At 40.6% G+C, this 25,440-nt stretch overlaps 2 protein-coding genes across 4 annotated transcripts; both read left to right on the forward strand.

Annotated features, from left to right (window-relative positions):
* The first annotated feature begins 715 nt into the window (after window positions 1-715).
* LOC146391537 (uncharacterized) lies at window positions 716-13,189 on the forward strand. The gene is made up of 6 exons (XM_084922847.1): window positions 716-727; window positions 892-1,052; window positions 3,103-3,228; window positions 3,345-3,378; window positions 12,188-12,290; window positions 12,433-13,189. The coding sequence occupies exons 1-6, from the start codon at window positions 716-718 to the stop codon at window positions 12,438-12,440; spliced, it is 444 nt and encodes a 147-aa protein (XP_084778973.1). The 3' UTR covers window positions 12,441-13,189.
* epoa (erythropoietin a) lies at window positions 13,186-25,370 on the forward strand. Of its 3 annotated transcripts, none has more exons than XM_084924516.1 (5): window positions 13,186-16,144; window positions 20,226-20,356; window positions 20,475-20,561; window positions 20,733-20,897; window positions 23,842-25,370. In XM_084924516.1, exons 1-5 carry the CDS (start codon window positions 16,066-16,068, stop codon window positions 23,992-23,994), a joined length of 615 nt encoding a protein of 204 aa, XP_084780642.1. In that variant the 5' UTR covers window positions 13,186-16,065; the 3' UTR covers window positions 23,995-25,370. The 3 variants fall into 3 exon arrangements, with proteins under 3 accessions (XP_084780642.1, XP_084780643.1, XP_084780644.1); XM_084924517.1 differs by lacking the exon at window positions 13,186-16,144 and adding an exon at window positions 16,168-16,576 and having other exon boundaries at window positions 20,223-20,356; XM_084924518.1 differs by lacking the exon at window positions 13,186-16,144 and adding an exon at window positions 16,168-16,576.
* Window positions 25,371-25,440: the final 70 nt, after the last annotated feature.

Here is a 25,440-nt window from a genome sequence, read left to right on the forward strand (position 1 = left end):
GGACAGACGTATCCCGTTCAGTCCCCAGTGTTTTCAACTTGGAGAAAACTTGTCCCAGGAAAGCTCCTGCAGACCAAAGGAAGCGGTGTCTGAAGCTGAAATGGTTATCTCTGCAGGGCTACGAGAATGTGGGACTGAGTCCAGTGTAAAAATAAGCTCAGCTAGTACACTTAAAGGATTAAAAGAGCAAGTTTGAATTCAACGTAACCGATAAAAGGCAGAAAATGGCATCTAAAAGGAAGATAAATTACTATAATTGATAAATAAACGGGGGAAAGGGGGCAAATCATACGGCTCGCTAAAAGTATGAATAATGTAATGTGTTATTGTATACTGTTAAATGTGTGTGTTTTTTAGGAGTATTTAGATAATTGATCAAGTATGTTACTATAGCTAGTAGTTAAATTGTAAACAGTTTAAATGGCTGAATTGTTATTTTTAATTGTTGGCTAACGATACAAATTGTATCACTGGCAAAATAGGCGAAGCTGGTCACTTTAGTGGAGTAACAGTAAAAGCTGAATGATTAGAATAGAAAACCAACAGTGCAGGGTTCAAATGGTTAACAGTAACAAGAAACTTGTCCAGATTAAACTGAGTTCAACACCTGTGTGTTTATATGATGACAAACACTGGCATAACCTGTGTGTAATTTTTGTGTGAATACAGAAAGCAAAAAGTAAGTCGAGAACCACTAAGCCTAACCTGGGTACCAATGACATCCACGGTCAGTGTCTTTGGACTGCAGCACTTCTCCCTTCATATCTTGGCAGGTTAAACTGAAGTCTTATTCATTTTCTAGTTTGGCGATATTGTTTGTATGTGGAGTCTAAATGAAGCAAGCACCGGAAAGAAAACATCTGTTGTTCCACAGATGTGTGCACCTCTCAGTGTAGTTCCACAGTGTATCAGCAGGGGGAAGCAGTGCTTTTAGAAGCCAGAGTGGAGGCCCTGATGCACCCTCCTGTCACTGTATATGTCGACTCTTGCGTAGCTACACTGAAGCCTGACCCTCTCTCCTTGCAAGGCTACAGGTTTATCACAAATCAGGGGTGAGTATTTTCTTTTGACTATAAGAAAAAAGTCAATACAGTTGTAGTCATTTGTGAATAGAACACAAAACACATCATGTCCAAGTTTGATACAGTCCTCCTTAGGGATGGGTATCGAAAACCGGTTCTTGTTGAGAACCGGTTCCCACTGTTTCAATTCCTTGGAATCGTTTGCCATTTTTGCAAACGATTCCCTTATCGATTCCAGTCGCCCCGAATGACGTCACCACGTTGCGGAGCGTCATTTACCTGGCAGGAAACACGGCGCCTTAGCGTCTCAAACGCTCAAAAGTTTGATTATACTTTATGAGAACGGATGACAACAGGGCAACTTGCAATACTTGCAAAGTAGATATTTCATTTAAGGGAGGAAACACTACGAATATGCAAAAGCATTTGCTCACGAAACACGTGATGACCTTAAATGAATGTCGTGTTTTTAATTCCGCTCCGGACTCGTGAATCTCAACCCAGCAGCAGCGGTAACGTTTGCACGTCCTCTCCCGTTAATGCGGCAGGTAAATAATAAACTAACAGTGCATATTATGTTAGCGCGATCTGCCTTATTACAAAACCTGGCATTACTGTGCATTTAGGTGACCATGATGAGAGAGACAGACAGAGTCTGGCTGGCTCAGATGCTGGCAGTTCTCGCTGCAGTCTACCGGTAGCGTCTCCTTTCAGGCCAGGATAGACGAATGTAACCGAGCAGTGACTAAGTTTGTGGTAAAAGGCTGCCGCAGCAGATGCCCCCGATTTTCGGTAAGTGAATGTGTTTAATTGTAGGCAGGGACATTACTGGATATTCTTGTGTAATTGCCACAGAACAATTTATGTTATACTTTGTTATTGCTACAGAAGAATATTTATTTTATTATTTTACATTTACAATTTTGTTTCCTGGGGACCCTGTGACACCCCATTGAAGAGCCGTAGGCTGGATCTCTTAAGATCTCACTGCTGGGTTTGTAAGGCCATGTTACTCCTAAATTTCTACCTTCTTCAAAGAGAAGATATAAAACAAAGTTCTAAGCTAATCGACCTTAGTGTTCTCCTTTTTAAAAACGAATCGATAAGAGAATCGATAAAGAATCGAATCGTTAAACAGAATCGAAAATGGAATCGGAATCGTGAAAATCTTATCAATACCCATCCCTAGTCCTCCTGCATTACACATGTCTTATGGACAGTTTACTGCCAGACTTTCCACCTACATTCTACCATAAATGACTTTAACTCATCTCGTTCTATAATTTGTTGGACAATTGGCAGTTTTTGTATTTTTTTGTGTCTGTACGACACCATGGTGGATTTAGTCAGTCAATATTTGACTGAAGGGCAGACTTTCTGCACTTCAAAGAGTTTTATAAAGGTGTATATTTCCAGTGATTTTTATACACAAACCCGCATCAGAGGCTGAACATTAACAGTACAAACTAACATAGATTTAAATATAAGGTTTCTATTTAATATGTGAATAAAAATCCCGAAGTATAGAACCCATCATCAGTGGTCTTGAAACTGTACCCGACGGTCAGTTTCCAATTATTTTTGAGCCTCTGAAAATAGAGGACTGTGTATTAAAATTGTTGTTTCTAAACGGGTAATGTGAATTTTTTGTTAAACCCAGTAAAATTGAAAATCTGCACTTCAGTCACATCTTTAGTGTTTGATTCAAAATCCACTGAGGTGGTGTACAGAGGTTAAATTACAAAAAAGGTTAAATTACTGTCTGTGTAGAAAATATTAGGGAAGAACTGTAATATTGTTGAATTAAATATTGGACTAGTGTGCTTAATTAATGTTTCTGTTTAAAGATGTTCATCAGCTGCCATCTTATGGCCACTTTGAAACAAAGCTTACATAGCAAGCTTGAAAAAACCTGCTTCTTTCACAGGCCCACCTTCAGTTTAGGCTTCTAAAATTTTAAACATTCCAGTTTCATATCTTCATACTTGTCAGTTTCATCTCAGGTCACATCCACTGATGAGAGATGTACTTTTAAAGGTGTAGTTTCCCATCTAAAGGTCAGCATGTGTCTTTTGTTCAGCCAGCGTACGACAGAGGGAGACAGTGACCTGTGTGAATGCTGCTCTAACCTGTCTGCTGGTGACACACGACTCAGCTGGAGACAGGTTGGACATCCCTTTACAAACACAATCTACACAATCATGAGGTTATTTTTACCAGTTGTTCTAAATGCAATATAGTATCTGTACTATTGGTGTGTTCAGGAATTTGTTAAAGTGACAGCATTTAGACAGGTCCCCTTTACCTTAATGTCTTTCACAGCTTCACTCAGACAACAGTGATGGAGGAAGATGTGGTAAGTATGACGTTAGACCGTACATCAGGTGATGTAATGTATGAGGCCGGTTTGCTTTCTGAAACATTCAGTTTGTGTTATTGCTTTAAGGGCCATCACAAGAAATATCCAAACATTCATTAATATGATTCCATTTCAGACTGTATGGAAAGTGATGCATGTTTCTCACTAGAGCCAATCTATTAGGATTGCTTACAATACTTGCCATTGTGCCTATTTAGACATTAAGCTGACATTTTTAACTTTCAGATTAATGTAAATAAGTTCATGTCTCCAAGAATTGTACATCTTTTTGACAGAAACGAAGGATGAGGCTGACAAGACAGTTGGCCCTGTTCACATCTTTGTCAGTCGCTGAAAACCCCTTTTTTTTTTTAGCTGCACAATTAGGTAGGTACAGGGACTCTTGAGACAAACTTGAGGAGCTCAACAATGAATAACACTGATAATAAAGTGGTTTTCCTATGGATCAATTCATTTAATTGTAAAAATGTAAACCCAGAGCGGTCTTTTTGGAGCTGTGTTTTCTATAACCATCAGTAATCTATTTTTTCCCTGAAAATAGACAAATTAACAAATCTTATCTATGTGAGGAGCAGAGGCAAGCACTTCTTGCTTCCTCTCTCACAAAATACCATAATACAGGGGTGTCCAACTCCAGGCCTCGAGCGGCAGTGTCCTGCAGGTTTTAGATATCACCCTGGGTCAACATGCCCGAATCAAAGGATTAGTCCATTACCAGGCCTCTGGAGAACTTTAAGACATGTTGAGGAGGTAATTTAGCCATTATATCTGCTGTGATGGATCAAGGACACATCTAAAACCTGCAGGACACCAGCCCTCGAGTCCTGGAGTTGGACAACCCTGCCATAATGGTATTCACAATGTCAGTTGGCATGTTCAGTGCCCTGCTGAGATGAGCTGGAGACACTGATTGCAACAGCTCTACACTGAGCTATTTAATAAAGCACAATACAAGTACAGCATGTGGGGGTGGGATGGGAACAATTAAATCCATATTTTGGGGCAAAATCAACAAACTTTTAAAGGCGTGATTAGTGATTCATTATATGCCATATGCAGTGGAAACACTAATCTAGTCCTGTAAAAAGAAACATTAAGGACCAAATGGGAAACCACAGTGCACTGTGTGATCTTATCACTGCAACACTACACCTGGTTCTATCCCTGAATATAATCTATTATATTAATGTAATAAAATTGACAAAGGGAGGTTGTGGACCAGGGATGTTTTCTCCTTTCTCTCATGCAGAATAACTTAACTTGTGTCACAGATCTCAGAGCAATGTTATTCTTTTGTAAAGGAATAATTTTGTGAATGCAATACCTGAAATGAGGCTCTTTAGTGCAGTATTATAGATTTTTTTTTTATGTTTGTAACTGTTAATAGTTGATTTTTAAAGTTAACTTTAACTCCCTCAAATTAAGTCCACTACATCTCCAGATGGTCTACAGCACAGGTGTCGAACTCCAGGCCTCGCGGGCTGGTGTCGTGCAGGTTTTAAATGTGTCCTTGATCCATCACAGCTGATTTAAATGGCTAAATGACCTCCTCAACATGTCTTGAAGTTCTCCAGAGGCCTGGCAATGAAGTAATCATTTGATTGAGGTGTGTTGACCCAGGGTGATATCTAAAACCTGCAGGACACCGGCCCTCGAGGCCTGGAGTTGGACACCCCTGGTCTACAGCACTGTGCAAAAGTGTTGAGCAACCCCTCTTTTTATGTTTAGCTAGGAAAATGGGAAATAGGTGCAGCGATTTATTGAAACTTTGGCAAACACGTGTAAACACCATATAAAACAGACCATTCTAACGAGCTTGAAAGTCAATAACTGGCACGACTATTTTCATCATCACAGTCTGAACTCTCTGTGGCATCTTTCTTATTATTTCTCTAACTAGTCTCATTTGTTTTTTGATGTTATCTTACTATACGCTGTCTCATTGAAAGACACGTTGTCACTGGTCAACTTCAGAAGCTGTACAGAGTCATGTATGGGGTAAAAATACTGTAAAGAGGAAGCAGATGTGGAGGGCAGCTGTGCTAATTGAGTCTGTTGGAGACTCCAGATGTTTGAAAGTGTGTTACAGCTTAATGTTTGCTGCATCTTCATCTTTGGATGGACATATCAAACCTGTCGTAAAACGCTCTGAGGTCAGTGACTAATTTAAATGTTAGAAAAAGACAGTTTTGACCAGTTGTCAAAAATGCTTCAGTCTAGCTGTTTTCCAGTTTTATGGCTTGGCACAGGAGCTTTGCATAGCTGCTCAGATTGCATTGTCTTCTGTGGGCCTCTTCCTTGACCTCATGGATGACCTTCAGCTCAGGAGACCATAGCTTGTCACTGTGGTAGACACGTCTCATTGTAGTGAGAATGCACACATCCTCACGAAAGCTGATATGTAAGGTCACAGTGTCAGTCACCTCATAGGGGTCAGTGGCTGCAGGATCAAAGACGACCTAGTCTGTGTAGTCAAAGCAAACTTGAAGTTCCTTCTTTGCCTTGTTGGTCCATCTTATCAGTGTTTTATACACAGGTTAAGCAGATTTCAGTCTTTGTTTGTATGATGAGAAGACATGAACCAGACAGTGACCTGAATGTCCAAAAGCAGCGTGATGTCCAGAATGATAGGCATCTTTTTGTGTGGAGGGAAGCGATTCCCAACCAGGCACAGAAGTACACCAGTACTGAGAGGTAGACTTTAAAATGGCTCACATGAATTCATAATAGGTAGGGAAAAGCTGAAAGTAACAGATAGCAGTAAGTGTATAGATTAAGCCAATGAATAGCTAAGATCATGTTTAAAAGTGAGTTTTAAAATGCATTTTAAATGAGATCAAATAATGTTTTTTTTTTTAAGGATAAAAGGCCACTCAAGTCCATCTGTGTGGGAACTTGGATGACAAAGGTTAGAAACCTCTGCTGTAGGTTACTGGATTTAAATAAATGTAGTAAATAAGTTAGTTAGCAAATGCATGTATATTCCAAAACTCCCCTCACTTTTGTCGAAGATGTGCTTTCTGGTTGTTCCGTACTGGCTGTTATCCTTAATTTAGATGGACAGCTTCTAGACTGTCTGCTTGTTATTGTATTGTATATGTTGCCTGATGATCATGAGATTTGCACATATCCAGTGGACGGTCCTCTGTAGAACGAGAAGAGTTTCCTGTGTTTATTTTGAACTCAGATGACATTATGTTATCTGGTATCACAAAATCTGGGCTATAGCTTAATATACACTCAGATATCTTCTGCCAGTCTCACAAGGTTCTTTATGAGCTGTATTGACCGAATCTGTTCGAAGACCTAATAAAAAATGAGGGCTACAGCGTTGTTCACTGGCCTGGATAGGTGGTAAGCAAAATTAAGGGAGTGCTTTGTTTTGGAAAATGTTGGCGTCTTTAAACTATTGTATCCGAGAGCCATGAGGTTATCAATTAAAGTTGGATGGTTTTAGGCTTATGGTGTTGTAAGTCAAAATGTGTGGTCTAACCCAGCGGTCCCCAACCCCTGGGCCATGGACCGGTACCAGGTTTGTGAGTCGTTTGGTACTGGACCGCAAGAGTTGAGGTTCGGGTGTGAAAATTATGGTTTTCAGGGTTTTGTTTTTTTTTGTTTTTTTTTGTTCAGTTCCAACTTTGTTTTATTGATTTCAACAATGACATACAAAGTTAGCAACAGTAAAGTCAATCTTGATTTCAGAACAGTGGTATGTCCATTATACCCTCCAACCCCCCAACCCGAATTCTCCCCCTACCAGGTCCACACTAGACAAGACACCGCAGAGAACCAGTCTCTGCCCACACACAAAAAAAAAAAACCCACAACATCTCAGGACCCATACACATAACAAGCATAACCCCCAAAAAACAACAACAACCACAACCCCCCCGCCCCGCAAACAAACAAACAAACAAACAAACAAACAAGGCAAAAACAGAGAAAACAAAAGCAGAGTAAGGACCAAACAAAACAAAAGGAAAAACAAATAGATAAGGTATAAATAAGATTAAAAAAAAAAACAAAAAAAAAACAAACAACCCATTGTAATGTAGCTTCGCTCAGTTCACTTCAGACTCAGGAAGTAAAGTAATGGTGTCCACCAGCAAGAGAAATGATTTCCAGATTTTGTTAAATTCCCTAATAGAACCTTTTAGAGAGAATCTAAGTTTTTCCAACTTTAAGTTAAAGAGCACATCTCTCACCCAATGATCATAAGTTGGGGGGTGGGGAAGCTTCCACTTCAACAGAATAAGCCTCCGGGCCAGTAAAGTGGTAAAGGCTAGGGCCTGTTTGAGGGGGCCAGATAAGTTCAAGTCGGGAGGAATGCCAAAAATTGCGGAGAGTGGGTTAGGAGGGACAGTCTGGCCATATGCCTGGCTAAGTGTGTCGAATATATTCCTCCAAAATGCACTCAGTTTCGAACAAGACCAAAACACGTGGACATGGTTGGCAGGCGATAGTCCACATCTGCTACAGGCATCACTAATGGTTGGATAGATTTTAGATAATTTTGCGTTTGTATAGTGTACTTTATAGACCACCTTGCACTGAATCAAAGCATGACGAGCACAAATTGAGGACGAGTGAATCAATTTCAAAGCAGAATCCCACTGCTGTTCTGGCAGGGTTGTCTGTAGCTCTTCCTCCCATCTCAGCTTAATATGAGAAATGGATTTGGGGACCAAAGCATCTAGTATTTTATACAAGGCTGATATCAGTCTGTTTTGATGAGGGTTCGTCTGCAGGATGATATCCAGATTTGTTTCTGGAGGCCGATTGGGAAAGTGAGGGAACTGCGTTTTTACAAAATTTCTAGCCTGAAGATAACGAAAAAAGTTGGAATTAGGCAGGTTGTATTTAGACGATAGGTCAGCAAAAGATAGAAAGGTGTCCTGACTGTACAAGTCCTTAACAGTCCTAAGTCCGTTATCTTTCCAACTGCTAAAGGCCGCATCAGTGTTTGAAGGTGCAAAATTACAATTTTTTGATAAAGGCGTTAGCAAAGACGGTCCAAGTAGCCCGAAGTATTTTCTGAACTGTCACCAAATAGTTACCGTTTCCTTAGCTATTGGATTATCCCCAACAAGGGTTGGAGAAAAAGGGAGTGGTGAGCTGAGTAGTGATGATAATGAGTAACAGCTAGATGCAGTTTCCATTTGTACCCAGGCTGGTGCAGGGGGGTCGTTATGAACCCAATGTAAAAGTTTTTGTATGTTAGCTGCCCAATAGTAGTGTCTAAAATTGGGCAGACCAAGACCACCGTCAGTTTTAGAGGACTGGTTTTCAGGGTTTTTATTGTTAACTCAGTTTCCCTGGGTCTTTTCCCATGTTGTAGTCGTGTGTCTTTTTTTGAAAGAAATATTTTCGTGTTGCCATAGTGACCAGAGAGCATTAAGGGGCAGAGAGGAGGATGTTACTCTCAATGTTGTTGGCACATTTCAGGAGGACGCTGCTAAAAATGTTACACAATTACACAGTGAATTTACGTTTATTATTAAATTTACAAAATACCACAGTTTCTGTCTCGGTCGTATCATTTTATTTTTGTTGTATTTATCCGCGACACCTTAAAGGCCGGTCCGTGAAAATATTGTCTGACATTAAATCGGTCTGTGGCGCAAAAAAGGTTGGGGACTGCTGCTCTAACCAGAAAAACTAAGAGTCAAAGTTAAACGTGTGCTCATTGAACAGCAGCACAGTGAAGAATGTAAATGGAAGAGAGAGGCTGAGGTGGAATGTTAAACCTAAATCTCAGGCCATAGAGGGCCAGCGAGTCAGTGAAATGGCAGGGAGGAGGGAAAAGGGCATTAAGTGGAAATGACAAGTGATGAGTGGCCAATAGATAAGAGTGAGTGTGACTAGGGGCAGTTAGGTCAGAAGAAATACCAAAGAGGGCAGATGGGCAACAGGAAGAGGACTAAATGTAAGGAAAATAAGTGGTTATGCTTTCAAAGAATTATACAAAAGATAATAGGGAAAATCTGAGGAGCTAAAACACAGAGTTAGTTACAGAGTTACTCATGATGTTGCATCACATCTGAAATGATAGTTGCCAATCTCTTCCTCGGATTAAGGATTGCAGCTTTCTTGATACTGAATTGTATACATTCAGCATAAGAGCTTTTAATTAGCTTTTTAAAAAGTGTGTCTGCATTCATGAGCAGCCTTCTGGACTGGATACCTTGAAGTACATATTAATTGTCCACTCTGGCTATACTGGAACAATAAAACTGGTCTTTGCATCTAGAGGAGGCTCAGTAGATTAGCTGATGGTTTCTAGATTGCTAGAAGCACAGGTGTTCAGACAAGCTTATCCTGATAGCCCAATTCTAGCTAGTAGGTCAAATGCTCCCTTTACAGGTATCCCCCTTTATTTGCAGGAGGAGCATTCAGTACAAATGAATATCTGTAAGTGATCACAGTGTTGCTTGTTTACTAGCATGGAGTTCCACTGGAGGTTAAATGACAGCATTAGGTCAAGGCATCGGTTTCACTGATGAAATCCCTGTCCCGGGACTCTTTCCAAGCTTGTGGCCATTACAATGGAATCACAATAACTTCAATAACATACAGTTCTTGTCACAGTATATGCCTGTAACCTGAAACAATAACTTCTGACTTTGTCAGTGACCACTGTCTTGGCTCCTGCCTCGACTCCTGTGTCGCTCACGGTGAGTTTCCCCGTTCTTTTATGTCATTTTCCTGTCTTGTGGCGCGCCAGAGGAGTAGACCTAGCTGGCTCCAAGCCAAAAACCTAGATAGAAAGTGAAACACACAAACACACACACAGAGACACACACACAAGCTAACAGCTGTGCTCTTTGGCTGTCTCCTATAAAGTACGGTGCAGCGTCTCCTGCAGTTCCCCCAGCATGTTGGCCTCACCCCTCGTCATGGCACAAGGAATGTGCAGTTGGGTTCATCCCAACTTTACATCTCCCCTCCTCCAAGTCATCCTAAATTCAATAACTGTGTCCCATTCCAAACCAGGAGTCACTCAGACTGGACACCCCTGCCCCCGCACTCCCCACACATCCCTCACCTCCCACCCCAATCCTCTGCTCTGATCATGAAGCATGGCTCGCAGCACGTACCTTGTCTCCCTCTCCTCTCTCTCTCTCTCATGTTGGCCCAGACATAAGCAAACAGCCCTTTGAGCAAACAGTGCAGCACAGTTGTCAGCACTGGCTTCAGTTTAGCACCGCATTGACATGTACAATTAAAGCTGACTCAGAATCTGGGTCTAGAGTTATATCTATGAACTTACAAAAATACCTGAAATACATTGAATCAAGTTGTTTTAAGTTCATACTTGTCCTCCAGCTGGTGTTTTAGATGTTGCATGTTTAGGAAAGGAACAAATGCAGAAATGTTCCAGTTGTTTTTCTTGGCTTTTGATTAAAAGTGAATTGAGTAACTTTTTTTTAATATTATTTTTTTATTTACTGACATCAGGACAATCATGACTGTTGTAGTGAATCTCTGGTCATAGTTAATATCTGGTTATTAACTTCTCTGTGTGTCTGTGTGTGTGTTATACGTGCAGCTTACATAGGATTTTGAAACGGTAAGCGTGGGGGTATGTAAGCTTGGTGACTTATCAGGGTTTCCAAGTATGTGTGAGTAAAGCTGTATGTGTCACTTAACATTGCATTGTTAGCTTACGATAATACATATGCAAACATACCTTTACTTCCTGTCTGATGGAGCTTTTTCATGTGGCCCCTGAAGGACACCCTTTTCCTTTATGACACACAGAAGGGACTTCCAGGAAATTTCAATATATTTCCTATACTCTGGCTCCAAAGGGACTGTCAGCACGAGGGCACTGGACATAAATACCCCTGACTGAAGTGCAGAGAATGAGTGCTGCATAACATTTTTAACAGACCTGAGTTGAATTGTTACAATTTACATGACATAATATCAATTTGATCTTATTTAGTAAATAAAACTGATTAAATTCATTATTGTGCACAGAATTAGTAATGCCATTCTGGTTCCTAATGTTTGTCCTACTTCTGATTGTTTCGTTGTCTCATGAGGAAGTCATATTGAATGAAAACTATTCTAAGAATATCATGAATGAACTCCAACACTCACACTTTCCTTTAAATAGCCTTCATCTTCCTGTAGCAGATGCTTTGTTTAGATGATGGATGAGATTGCTCTTCCATGTGCCTGGGTCAGTTTTGATTTATGTTTTTGTATGTAGTTCAGTGAAACTGTAAATAAGTTGTGGTCATGGTGGGGTTAGAACTTAATTAATTTGAATGTGTTGTGATTTTTAAATGGTATTCCTGCAACAGCATAATAGTATCTTAAGTAAAATTTGTTGTGAATGGTGCAGTCGAGTAATTTCTGAGTGGCTCGACTGCACCATTCAGAACAATTTTTACTTACCTTCCACAGATTAAGTAATGTTCAAGATTAACACTGTTCATAGGGATTTTATTTTCCAATTTTTAGAGGTTTGTGATGGTTGGTACAGTTGAGTATTTTTTTTATCTAGTCTCTGAACTCTACTGGAGAGAGAAATGCACCAAATCTTTGTAAATTCTTTGCATATTTAATGTAAGTTCAGGTTAACACATGCTAACAGACTTTGTAAAGCAATAAGTAGCTTAAATTACTAAATAACACTAAGCTCATTGTGCACTTGATTAAACAGAACGAGTTTTAAACATAGTAAAAAAAATGAAGCTGTCTCAAAAACCAAGAAAATTGAGAATTTTATTATACCAAAAGGGAAATCATTTATAAAGTTCCAAAACATTTCTAGTTCCACGAGGCGAGGCGAGGCATCTTGGGGGGAAAGAGCAAAAGTTCTCCATTGAGAATCATCAAGTTGAAAATGGCAGCTAAGAGTCTCCCACTCATCACAGGTAAGGACAACCTGCTGAATGTAAAGCTAGAACTTGTACAAAGAACTATACGAAGACACCAAAACCACTTAAATGCCATTTCAGCATTTAAGTCTGTTCTTTATTTTTCTATGTGTGTTTGTTTGTTTGTTTGTTTTTACAGTGACGTGAAGGACATTCAGAATTTCCTCCTGAATGAGTGCAAGTTGTAACATTTGAGGATGCATGTCACTGGTTGTGGGAAGTTGGGGGTGTTGAAAGTTATACTTTCCTGTGAGCTATGTACTACATTGTCTACCAATTTGGAGGTTACAAGATGTGCACAGTGAGAACATGCCTTCCTAAAGAGCTGCCTTGATTCTGTAAACGAAGTATAACAAGTGCTTGACCTAATGAATCTCGTAGTAATAGAACCAGGAATGAGTTGCCAAACACAGTGGAGGGAAGATCCATGCAATAAGTTTGATATGTTTTCAACTGTTAGGTTGTAAAATTTGTTCTGATGTTGGCAGGTGATCGTCTGAATATCATAGAGGAGAAAACAAATATATAAAAGCTTGCACAACAGGTTTACGTGATATCTTTTTCATGGTACTGTGCATGCTTACTCCCGTCATACTCTCACATTGATAGAAAACCTTCCAGTTTTCTAGATGCTATTGGATAATGAAACTGACAGAAGAATGTGCCTAATGTTGCAGATGTTAACTATGAGAGATCCTCATCTTATAAGAATGAGAGCATTAGTGTTGTCCCTCCTGTCACTCAACTCGTAGCAGCTACATTACCTTCAAAAATTGCAAAAAATATATTTCACTCTCAGCATATGTCTGTGAAGGTTCTCAGTCAGAAGGTTCTCGGTCATCGAAGTCAAAGGAGCTTTCAAAGAAAAGCGTCTGGACTTCTTTAAGTTGCTTGAAGACGTTACACCTCTCATCCGAGAAGCTTCTTCAGTTCTAAGGTCAAATGGGTGGGCGTTAAGGCGTCTGGGGACGCCCACTCACATCCTGGGCCATCTGACCTCAGGAAATCGCATGATAAGGTGGGGTCAGGTTTCACAATGAGCTCACCCGAAACCCTGGCTGATTGGGACCCACACCCGTTTTCACACCTTGGCTCATGTGATTAGACGACCATCAGGGGGTCCTTTTGTCCCTCTTTGGGGGGATACTCCCACTGGGTTTAAATCTGGGACTCTCCGCCATTTGACCTTAGAACTGAAGAAGCTTCTCGGATGAGAGGTGAAACGTCTTCAAGCAACTTAAAGAAGTCCAGACGCTTTTCTTTGAAAGCTCCTTTGACCACTCTCAGCATAGCTATCAGCCATCTCCGAGATACAAGATAAATAGCAGCATCATGAAAAGTAGAGATAACAAGGCTGAAATAGGCACATTTATGGAAACAGTAGGAAAGACTTGGTTGTGCCCCACTTGAAAGTTTCAGTGGTTTCCTCATTTGGACAGGAGGGTACATGTCAGAAGGTGAAAGCAGCGACGCTGTGGAATGCTGACAGGGGAAGGTCAGTCTTTCCACTCACCATGTCTCTGCAGGCTTCCATGTGCTCTCCCAAGCCATATGCTTTGATTACAGGCAGAGCCAGAGAGAGTGACAAAGTGACTGCAATGTGTGACGTATTAGACACATGCTATAGGAGGAGCTGTTGAATACGAAGAATTACCATGTTGAGGAGAGTGAAAACTGCCTGATGAAGTCACTGTTATCTTTTGCATCAAGGAAAAGAAAAATGTCCTCCCACTGAGCCATGGTGCTTCCAGTTTTCCTATACAGCAAGCACCAGAACTGTGAAAATCTAAATGAAAGGAGTATTCTTCAGAAGCATTTACTTTACGTGAAGACATGCTGAAATTCACAGTGAGAGATGAGGGACACCTAGACCACACCTGGAATACTATTATAAAGTTCATTTGGTGATGGCTGTCTTAAAGATCTACATTCATATCCACAGAACACTACTATTAAACAGTCTGACACAATGGCAAAACTGACTTTCTATATGTTTGGGGTTTTTTTTTGCTTCTTTTTTATCTTTATAATGAATAAAATCCTTCTAAATGTGTTTTGATTCATGCTTCTTCATGCTATGGTAACTTCTTGGATAAACAATGCATCATTTTTGAGTCAAACTGACCCCCAAATATAAAAGATGGCAACATAATTGTAGATAACAGGGAGATTAACAAATGTAACAGAAAATGTAACATTTTTAAACCAACTGACCATGAGTGAAAAAAGTGATTGTCCCCCTTGATTAACCATTAATTAACAGTACTCCAGAAAACCAAAATGAGAGCCATCATCCACAAAAGGCTAAAACACAGAACAGCGGTGAAACTTCCCAGCGTACCAAAAATACTTCAAGAGTGCTTCGATGACACATCCCGGACATCACAAAAGAACCCAGACGTCTAAAGAAGTACAGGCCTCACTTGCCTCAGTTAAGTTCAATATTGATGATTCAACAATAAGAATGTGATTGGACAAAAATGGCATCCATCTGAGAGTTTCAAGGAAAAATCACTGCTAACCAAAAAGAACACAAACTTGATTCATTTCCCCTCCTCACTTAGATATTTTTAAAGTGTTGCAAAAATGTATTTGATGTGTTCTGGTTTTATTGGTCTAAGGTTGCTAAGGAAGGTACGGTAGCTCAGAGATGGGGCGATAAAATGGGTAGTGCAGTGATATTTGAAAAGCTACATATTTTCTGTAATAACTTAAGAAACAGCAATTACCTATCCAGGTTGCACCTTGCTTCCCAGTTTGGATAGGCTAGAGGATAAGGTAGATGGAATTTTTTTTTAAAAAGAAAAAAGCCTATCACTTTTTCTTCCGGAGGGAAGAAATGTTAAAAAAAAAAGGGGGAAAGGCACAAAACAGAGACAGGATGTCACTTCAGACAGGAAATACAATCAGTGGCTAGAAGATGGGATGAGAAGAGCAGAGGAATATCAAGAAACAGGAAAGTGAAACCAAATATCCTTCATTACAGAGCAATGGAAACTAACAAAGCCACAAAATAGATTAATAATATATTTCTACATAAAATATAAACACAAACACTATTCTCTTGAGATCTAAATGTTAAATAAACTATTTGCCTTCTTTGTTCAAAATTTGTCTTTGATAAATATTTAACAGCCCATTTTACACATGACCCAATTTACCTGATCACAGGCTGGTGGGCACAGAGTGTCTATGTGAGAATCACCTGTGAAACATAAAAACACAGACCCGAAAAAATCTATTAACATAGAACAAAAGAGAAGTTGTTTAAGAAAACGTAACTTTTGGGGGGTTAAAAAGAAGCTGCTAATGTATGTAGACTTTCCAAAAAACCGTCCCTCTTTACCAAACTCCACCTCAAAACAAATACGCTTTTTTAATGAAAAACGGCATATAAAACAAAGAAAGAGAAAACAAACGAAAGCATTTCTGAAGTTTTCTTTAGTAGACGAACCTCATTGTCATTTTCGGTAATAAATATATTTTAATGAGCGTTTCTGAAAGCACCCAGACAATGAATGGGAAGTGTCTGCGCGGCTTTTTTTGAGGCATTATTTACTTTTTGTTATCTAAACACCGATGGGGCTATTATTTGGATAACGATGAAAGAAAACATTTTGCCTTAAGGGAGGAGCGGCTTATATTGTCATCACTAAAACAATGCAACTATATTTTCAAAGTCATCAATAAAAAAATCAAACGGCATCACTTTTTAGAAACACCTACCGGATAAGTGCACAAGAGATCCACAAAAGAGCTTCGTTTCCAATTAATGGGCAATAGACGGACCTATGGGCCAAACCGCGAGGACCCTGTGAGGGGCTATGCGCATGCCGCTATGGAGTTTCCCAGTGAGTTATGGGCATGCCTTCATGTGTTTTTTCTCTGTACTCTGGCTTTACTAGTTACTCTATTTTCACTCTTTACGCAATGAGTCACTGCATGGTGGGTTGATGTTTAATGTCACCGCGGTACGTAGAAAGGCGCGTAGTCGTTCTTGCGGGCTATCACGTTATCACTATATCCTTGGGGGAGGTAAATAAAAGGTTTTGCCAAAGCACAGCGGTGATGCAAAGTGTGGAAGGTGACTGCACGGACCTATTTTTTTTTTTACACGGACCTGCACGCTGGTCGGGATTCGCGCAGAGACCAGCGCACTTGGTGGCGTATTGGATCTGTTGGACGGAACCCGAATCGTGACGCCTGCGCATGTGTTTAGTTGTTTCACGATGTGTTTTAAAGATGCTGCACCTGTTTGCGAATGTTGCAGAAAACAGGTAGAGGTAAGAGCGCATGTGAGATTTCTATTTTGGTGCCTAGCTTGGTGTGCATGACCTGCGTGCCACAGCGGTCTCTGTGCTGGGCATTTTTGAACACGCTCATCACGCTGATGACACATGGATGCTTGCATTTAGGCTTCTCGGTGTACAGCTTATCCTTTATGGAAGAATATTGGTTCTGGGGTTTGGGATTTAAGCATCTGGAGATAAGTTGCTACTTTTCCCGGTTTTCCCAAAGGATCTGTGACAAACTACATGTGCTACAGGATTGCCATTTTTCTTCTGTGTTAACCGTGCTTTAAGACTGTAAAACACCCAGAGGCTCCTGATTATTTAAGATACTAACATTTAAAAATGAAATAAAGCCAAAAAACTTGTATGTGGTGGAACAAATGTGTGATGGAGTGAATATGCATGTTTATGACAAAAAAAGTCTGCTGATGAAGCAGTTGTTACTGCAAATCGCTGCTCTACATGAGGTGCTGAGTATCGAGGAGTTTTTTTTGTCTCGTTCACTGGGGAAATCCATCTGCACTGCGTTTCTCTAGCGTGACACAGCATACTGGAAAATTTTCAAACATGCAAGCTGAATCTGTGCTTTCTGGCACAGTCATCGCATACTTAAGTCAGCAGAAAAGAGCAAAGGGTTATCAAAGGGTGACAACTATAAGGGATTCCAGCAGAACAGGAAATTATGTCAGACCTGTGTCATCTGATAGCTACCTATTTACAACTCTGCACTTTATCATGTGGAAGACCTGTTCAAAGTAGAAGACTGCAAAGCATTCAGCAGCAACCATTCCACTGGTGATATGTGTTTTAAATAGGATCTCCTTATCAGCCCTGTGTGCCATCTAAAATGCTACGGTCTTTTTGCACGTGTTTGTGAGAGTTAGATAGAATAACACATACCAAAAGTGCCAACTTTAAGTCGGCCGGTCACCTTTGCAAAGCATCTGTCACATACCTGGCCTGAAGTTTGCCATTATCCAAAGTACTGCCACTTGTGGACTGCTGATTTCAATTTAAAATAGCAACATGGTTTTGGCAGCCATTGGCAGACGAAGCTGTTAACTTCCAGTCTGGCTGCAGTCCTGGGCCGCAAATTCCACCATCGTGGTGAGAAAGTCGAGAGTGGATGCATGTGCGTACACTTTTTAGATTGATGAATTCTCACGTAGGCAGTGGTGGAGTTGAAAAGTTCGCTGATAACCCTCAAGCTGAGTCACACACACTAACAAATGCCAGATCGGATGAAAAAAAAAAAGCAGAGACCAGTTTGCCTCTCAAACTTGCATATCTTATTTTATCAAAGACTGCACTGGAAACTATATGTTGTTATTTTTCAAATAACAATTAAACTTTCTGTCACTGAGGGTGAAAAAGCCCAGATTCCAGTTATATAGAAGCAGATGTGCCACTGACAATCGTCATGTCACTGCCAACGAGGAAAACAGGAGGCGTAGAGGGCTGTTGACCTCTTCTTGATGTTTTCTCTTGTGTTATCACTTTCAAAAGACTTCATCTAATATTGGAAACCATCTCAATTTGTTGTAGTTATGAGGAGGTCTGAGAACTTAATGTGACCTGTATCAGCCCCATCTGCCTGGGAAAATCATTTGTATTTTCTGTCATGCTTTTGCGTCACACAGCCAGGCTGCTGTGAAAGAGCGCATTCAACATGTGGCACAGAGGAACAAGGCTGATGCCCACATGACCCTCAAGATTTCCAAGTGTATCGTTAGAGTTCAGAATGTGGTTTGATTTCTATGAATGTGACAAGTTTCTTTTATGCTCATGGGAAAAAGTTAGAAACACAGCTGACTAATGTCCCAGCTGTGGAAATACCCTGTTACAGCAAGGATTAAACAAGGTCATTCCTGCACTGTCATGGTATCTGCAGGTTTCTGTTCATAATGCAGCAGATCACATGGTTTCATTTGCTGAATCATGCTGCTGTGACACAGCTTAAACAGTAATGCATCACATACTAAGACTGAGCAGCTCAGTCAGTAGTAATGCATCAAAGTTAGGTACACTATTCCTAGAAAGGCTTTTGTTGGCTAACTGATACAGTCCTCTGGCCTCACGTGTTCTCACACTGTACACAGGTCACAGGACAGCAGGGGTCTGAATTAAGTGTGACAACAAATAAATAGATTGTTTTGTGTTCTTCAGCATTTGAGTGCAGTTTCCTTTAGCTGATGTCTCTTCTGTAGTTGTGTATTTAAAATAGTTGTCACAATTTTATCACTTGGTAGAATTACTTTTTCTGAAGGATCCCTGGCTATGCGGCTATACGTACGAAAATTCCCAGAGGGGTAATAAGTGAGGAAAAAAAAGAATCTGGATGGCTCCACTGAGATGATCTGACCTGGTTCTGTTAGCCAGTGGTGGTTATGTTGCTTGCATAGTTTAGGTCCACTTGTTTCCTCAGCAGATCTCTGTAAATCATCTGCTGTGGCCTTTGTAGGCACCAGCTCTTAACCCAGTCGAACACCAATGGTAGAGTTTGGGCTGGCGTGCTAGACCGCGCTCAAACATCAAATGAGACGATATCGTTTGGTGGATCAATGTTCCATCCTTCCAGTAGAGTTACAGATAGTTGAAGTACCAGTACCAAGGAGCACTGAGGTACAGTATCTTACTAAGATACTTTATTTTTTCTTATAATTTGTTTTCAGAATGATGGACCTGACCTGGGCAGAAGTGTTATTTTAAGACTATGTAGAACATTTGCTCTGCTTGCTTCTTTGTAAAGTTTCCCAGCCATTGGCATCAGAGCCTGTACCTCTTGGTTTGTCTGGTTACGTTAGGCTGCTCTATGAACTAGATTACTTTATATTTTGTATCGGTCTGGATTTAGGTTTCTATCTGTTTGCTCATGCTGGCTGGACGGATGCACAAAAACATCAAGAGGCTCATCTTCTCACTGTTCCCCTAAATAAAATATTCTTTTGACGTGAAGCATGTCATGAAAGAATGGTCAAAGTTGACCTACAAACAAGCAGAGAAGTAAAACAAATGGAAAATTACCAGCTTCACAGCTCTTTACCTGAGGGGTGACCTGCAGAGTCCGCATGAGAAAGACATTTTAAGATGTTAGTGAAACAATGAACCATGCTTAACTGTCGGTGTGCATATCTCTTGCACATTGTGGTGTCATACACAAAAGTTTAGATTATGCTTATATTTGACTATGCTTATCCCTTATATGTCTGAAGTCCTCCTGAGTGCCATGATTATAATATGGCTGTTATGTCTTAAACTAAACTTATATTATTCAGTATTCCCACACTTTCTCTCACAGCTGTTGCCCTCTTACAAGTGCAAATTATGCACCAAGCCATGCTGTTAACTTGAAGCTGTATATATGGATGGTAGAGAAAAATCTGATATGATTTCAGCATAAAAATTATGTAAATGCTTAACTGCAACATGCAATAAAGACAGATTTATCATTAGAAACACAGTGGATGGTTTGAAAACTAAGATACGTTTCTTTTGTTAATGAAAAGGTAAAAGGTGTTTTCAGCTCAGAAGAAACTCAGTGTCACAGTTTCAGTGCTGGTACTGGACATGTGAAGTGGTGTCAAACCATCGCCAGACTTTGATGAAATGTGTTTGTGTGTCCGTTGTGTGTGATAAGCAGGACTGCTTGCCTTGCTGTTGTTAGTGTTGGACTGGACCCAGCCAGGCTTGCCATCCCCACTGAGGCCAATTTGTGACCTGAGGGTCCTGAACCATTTCATACAGGAAGCACAAGACGCAGAAGGTGCTATGGTGAGAGGAAAATGTATGCATGCATTAAAACCTGAGAGCAGCTGAAGGTTGCTTTATGTTGTCCTCTAAAGACCCTTTGTCTGCTGAAGTCATCAATACTCTCTCTCTCTTTTTGCAGAAGTCATGTAGAGAAGGCTGTGGCCTGTCCCAGTCTGTCACCGTCCCCCAGACTACAGTAGACTTTGATGTATGGGAGAAGAAAAATGTAAGTAATCACTGATGACAGCTGGATGTTAAGCAGCAGATTTAGATCACCTATCAAATTCAGTCGACCTGTGGGCAAAGCTGCAGTACCTGTTCATTTCTAATCTGGCTTTGTTTGTTCTAGTATAGGGACGGTCTGTAAATCCTGCCCTCTGTTTATTTTTTTTGGAAGGCACTGGAGCAAGCCCAGGAGGTGCAGACTGGCTTATGGTTGTTACAACAGTCCCTCAACACGCTACAGACGTCGGTCACCAACACAGCAATGCACAGTCACATAGACAACACCATCAGAAACCTGCTCAGCATCAACGCTGTGCTGCGTAGTCTCAACATCCAGGTGAGTTGGAGAAGCTTCCCAGGTAGTAATTCAGGAATAACAGGTCAGCAGCTGCCCAGCAAACATCACTGTGTTGTCACTGTGTACATGGGCAAATGGTCATGGTCAGGTGCCAAAATGTGCAATATTTGGTTCACAACCAAAGGGGATCTTGCTTTGATATCTGATTGTTGTCCATTTAAACCCTCTTTAATGAGCAGTATAAGCTGTGGTCGTGGGTTTTGAAAGCAGTCAGCTAATTTAGTCGGATCAGGCATGTGCAGAGGTGCAGTGCTATTTGTTTTAGTAGTGGAGCACATCAGTCAGGCACTTTTGAGTTATCTGCTTCTAAAGCTCTAAGTTTTTGACCATTATTCAACTATAACTAAGCAAATGGGATCAAACTGACTTTAAAAATATATGAAGTCTTCTGTCTAACCATGCTTATCACTCCTTACTTGTTGCTCACCGCTCTCTCCTCCCTGGACACATCTACTCTCTCTTTTCACATTACTAGATGTCCATGCACTCCCTAACTATGATGCCATCTCTCCCCCTCACCTATTCTCTGGTGAATTTTCAATTCTACTGCATGCATTTACAAAGATAATATCAGAGTTAGAGAACTGCAGCAGTTTGACACTTCAGTAGTGTATATTCAATTCAGTTCAATTCATTTTTATTTATATAGTGCCAAATTACAACAACAGTCGTCTCGTGGCGCTTTATATTGTAAGGTAGACCCTACAATAATACATACAGAGAAAACCCCAACAATAATATGTGCCTACTATGAGCAAGCACTTTGGCTTAAATTCCCTTTTAACAGGAAGACACCCCCGGCAAAACCAGGCTCAGGGAGGGGCGGGGCCATCTGCTGCAACTGCTTGGGGTGAGAGAGGGAAGACAGGATGAAGGACATGCTGTGGAAGAGAGACCGAGATTAATAACAAGTGTGATTCAGCAGAGAGGTCTATTAACATGTTGAGTGAGAAAGGTGACTGAAAAGGAAAAACTCAGTGCATCATGGGAGTCCTCCAGCAGCCTACACCTATTGCATAACTGAAGGTGGATTCAGGGTCACCTGATCCAGCCCTAACTATATGTTTTAGCAAAAAGGAAAGTTTTAAGCCTAATCTTAAAAGTAGAGATAGTGTTTGTCTCCCGAATCCAAACTGGAAGCTGGTTCCACAAAAGAGGGGCCTGAAAACTGAAGGATCTCCCTCCCATTCTACTTTTAAATACTCTAGGAACAACAAGTAAGCCTGCAGTGTGAAAGCGAAGTGCTCTAATAGGGTGATATGGTACTACAAGGTCAATAGTATATTACAGATTTGAGAGCAGAAGAAAAAGAAACGGATATTAAATGATTTGTGGTTTGCACAGACAGTCTGCACCAAAGTAAAACATCTTTGGGTGCTTTAAAAGCTACTTTTGGAATTTCCCTCTTAGAACACAAAATTTTAGGATAATATTCAAATGTAACATACTGAGGTTTGTGGCACGCAGTTTAACACTAAATTTAACATTTTAAAAAAAGCACGTGTTGTTGGGTTGTCACAGTTAATGTGATTTGTGTTCAATGAACGAGTGAGTAACTGGTACTCTGGGAGATGGCTCCAGCTGTGAGTGCAGTGCCAAAACTTTGTCCTGTAACTTCCCCGTGTTCTCACACTGCACGTTTAGAGCCGTCCCCTCCTGCTCTTCAGTAATAATGTTAATATGTGAATGAAACCAAGCAGAATAGACTGAGCTGAACTTTCAGGCTTTTGGTTGCATTTCTACCTTAATATTGATACATAATTAAAATATTTACAGAAGTGTGCACACAGCTGTTAATGGGACTTTGTTAGTGTGTCACTATTAGTGTTTGAATCTTAAACTACGTAATACTACATTTATTTAATACAGCCTGCAGCAAAAAAAAGGGCATAGTTGCACGATAGTACCTGGCATAGTAACAGTATCTTCATTGATCATCACACAGACACACTGGGATCTGACAGTAAATGTTTTCTGTTCTATACATTGCACAAATCAGCTGTTACACACAGATTTCAGGTTTATACAGTTTGATAGTTTATAATAACGCAGCTCTCCCGTGCTCCACCACATACAGTCCCCAGCAATGTCAGAAGAGTTAGCCCGCATATCATAAACATTCAGCCTCCTTTCATTAATGTCAAGTGCTACACTGTTTTCATAGAGAAACTGATGTGTAAAACCTGAGCTTCCAAAATATTACTGTTACGAGGACATCACTTGACCCTCATTGCGTGTGCTAATTTTGGAGCCACTAAATTGTGCGGCTCTTAGTAGTTGAATATTGAAACAGACTGCATCTTTATATATAAATTAGTGCACCGTGAGTCCTTCCACCCCTATGGTTCATTTTTGCAAATGCTCTTTGGTAAACAGGATTTTTGATGTGAAAAGAAGTTTTTGCACCTGTGCAGATGTTAGTAAATCTAGCCCTAAATACCACGATCACAACTTTGACCCCACATTTTTTGTTGTTGTCTGTCTTAATAACTGTGATAACCAATCGAGCCAGCTGTGAATATTGGCTCGAATTTTGTCATTTGGGGGAAAAAGTGTTGAAGCATCAGTACAGTGTGTTCCAGCACATCTACGCCTCTGGACATGTGATAGGCAAGATTAGGAAAAGGCATTGCAGAAGAGTGATGCATGTTTTATTCTTATCATTGCTGCTTTGCATAAACCATATAAAAAAATAATATTACTGGAAAGGTATGTACTTGATGATTAGAGACAGTGCATTTGTTTCTAAGATGGTCTCACTTACTGCACTGAAGTGAAATAGAGACTCTTTCTTTGGCAACAGACAAACGGAGTAGTGTCACAGACATTCAGGTCCAAACTGTCCTGAAGGACAAACTCCTGTCGTAAGAACAGCGCGTCATGACTCAGGGGTCACATCGTCTTTCTTTGTATTCTCTTTCAGGAATATACACCACCAGCAAATGCAACAGACCTTGAGGGAACATGGAGGGTGTCCTTAGCAACAGATCTGCTTCAGGTCCACGTCAACTTCCTGCGAGGCAAAGTGCACCTTCTTCTTTCGAGTGCACAGGCATGCAAGCCAGATGTCAGCTGATCGACCGATCGCCCCATCACGGGCGAAGAAATTTGTGTTTCCAAAGGCAAGAGGAGAAATGTGACACTGGTTAACCTGCACGCTGCTGGAAGCGGTGTGGAATGAGAAAGACGCAGCAGTCGTCGCATGCAGAGGAAGAGCTGAAAGGATAGGACTGTCTCAGCAACGCTTTGGATGGACAGGAGATGAACGCACCTTGGAAAGTAGATGTGACTCATGGACACGGTGACAAAGACCAAAGTGATGCTTTTGGGAAGCACTGCTCCAATAGCTGTTTTACTGGCACTCTCTTGCACTTTGTGTGTGAATGTACTTCAGTGTGGGTGAGCTAAGACTGAACGTTTCAGTGTCGTCCGTGTGCGTCTGTTTTCAGCGAGTCTGACCCTTACACTTATTTCTTTAGAGGGAAACACCCAGTTAATACTGACTACACCTGGGCATCAATTTCACTACTGGAGGCAGAAACTAACGTGGCCTCACTCATGGTTTCCACATTTTTCAACTTTGCCTTACAGAAACAGTCTCTCAGAATTTTTTCAGTGAATATTTTAATATATTTTTAAGTTGAGTAATTACTATTTATACAGATTTTTCTACTTTAAGCTCAATCTTTGACGTAGTGTCAGGTCTAACATGCTAGTTGGGCTCTTTGTCATGTTTTGTTGTGTAACACTGAACACATTTGCAAAGGTGTTTGCTGCTCTTTCTTTTGTTTTTTTGATGATTGTGTGTACCTGATTGGCTGTTTGACACTGCATGTCCTTTCCAAATAACAAAGGCTTACATAGCTGATGTTCAGTTCCAGTGAGTTTGGGGGTGTGAGAGGTCAGTGAGGAGGGTTACATGAGAACTGTGAAGCTGCTACGTCATTGTCCGTGTTGTTGTTTTTGCCTGACTACACTCAACCAGTCTCTACACGCTGATAGCCAGACTGTCTGGAAAAACTTACAATTTACATCCTGTGGGGCTGTAATCGCAAATAGTTTTCCAGAGGCTGACGCGACACCGTCTTCTCCCTCCCTCTATTGTTCGTCATCAAACCTCAGCCAGGCAATCAGTGAGCCCTGGGAACTCGAGGCTTTCTGTAAAATGGATGCTCAACTGTTTCAGATTAGTTAAGTGTTCTTCCTTGTTTTTTCCCTTATTTTTATATCTTGTCGTGCAAGTGCAAGATGTTTTTAAGGATGTTTGTATGCGTTTTCTTTCCTGTTTTGTTTTGTCCCATCACTGTATGATTCCCTATTTAAATACGAAATGTTGTTCTCGGATAAAGAAAGGATGGATGGAAACACAACAAAGGGGAAGTTTGTGCATCTCATTCATTATTTTTGCCTTTTCTTCCCTCTCGATGGGGTGAACAAGCACGTGCCGAGTACAAGCTGCCCCAGCAGAATTTACTGGTTCCACATACAAATTTTCCAGCCACGAATACAGAAATAATAGTTA

This window comes from Perissodus microlepis, chromosome 3, assembly GCF_051167445.1.
Source record: "Perissodus microlepis isolate ML-2025 ecotype Zambia chromosome 3, ASM5116744v1, whole genome shotgun sequence".
In the NCBI taxonomy this organism is placed as follows: Eukaryota; Metazoa; Chordata; class Actinopteri; order Cichliformes; family Cichlidae; genus Perissodus; species Perissodus microlepis.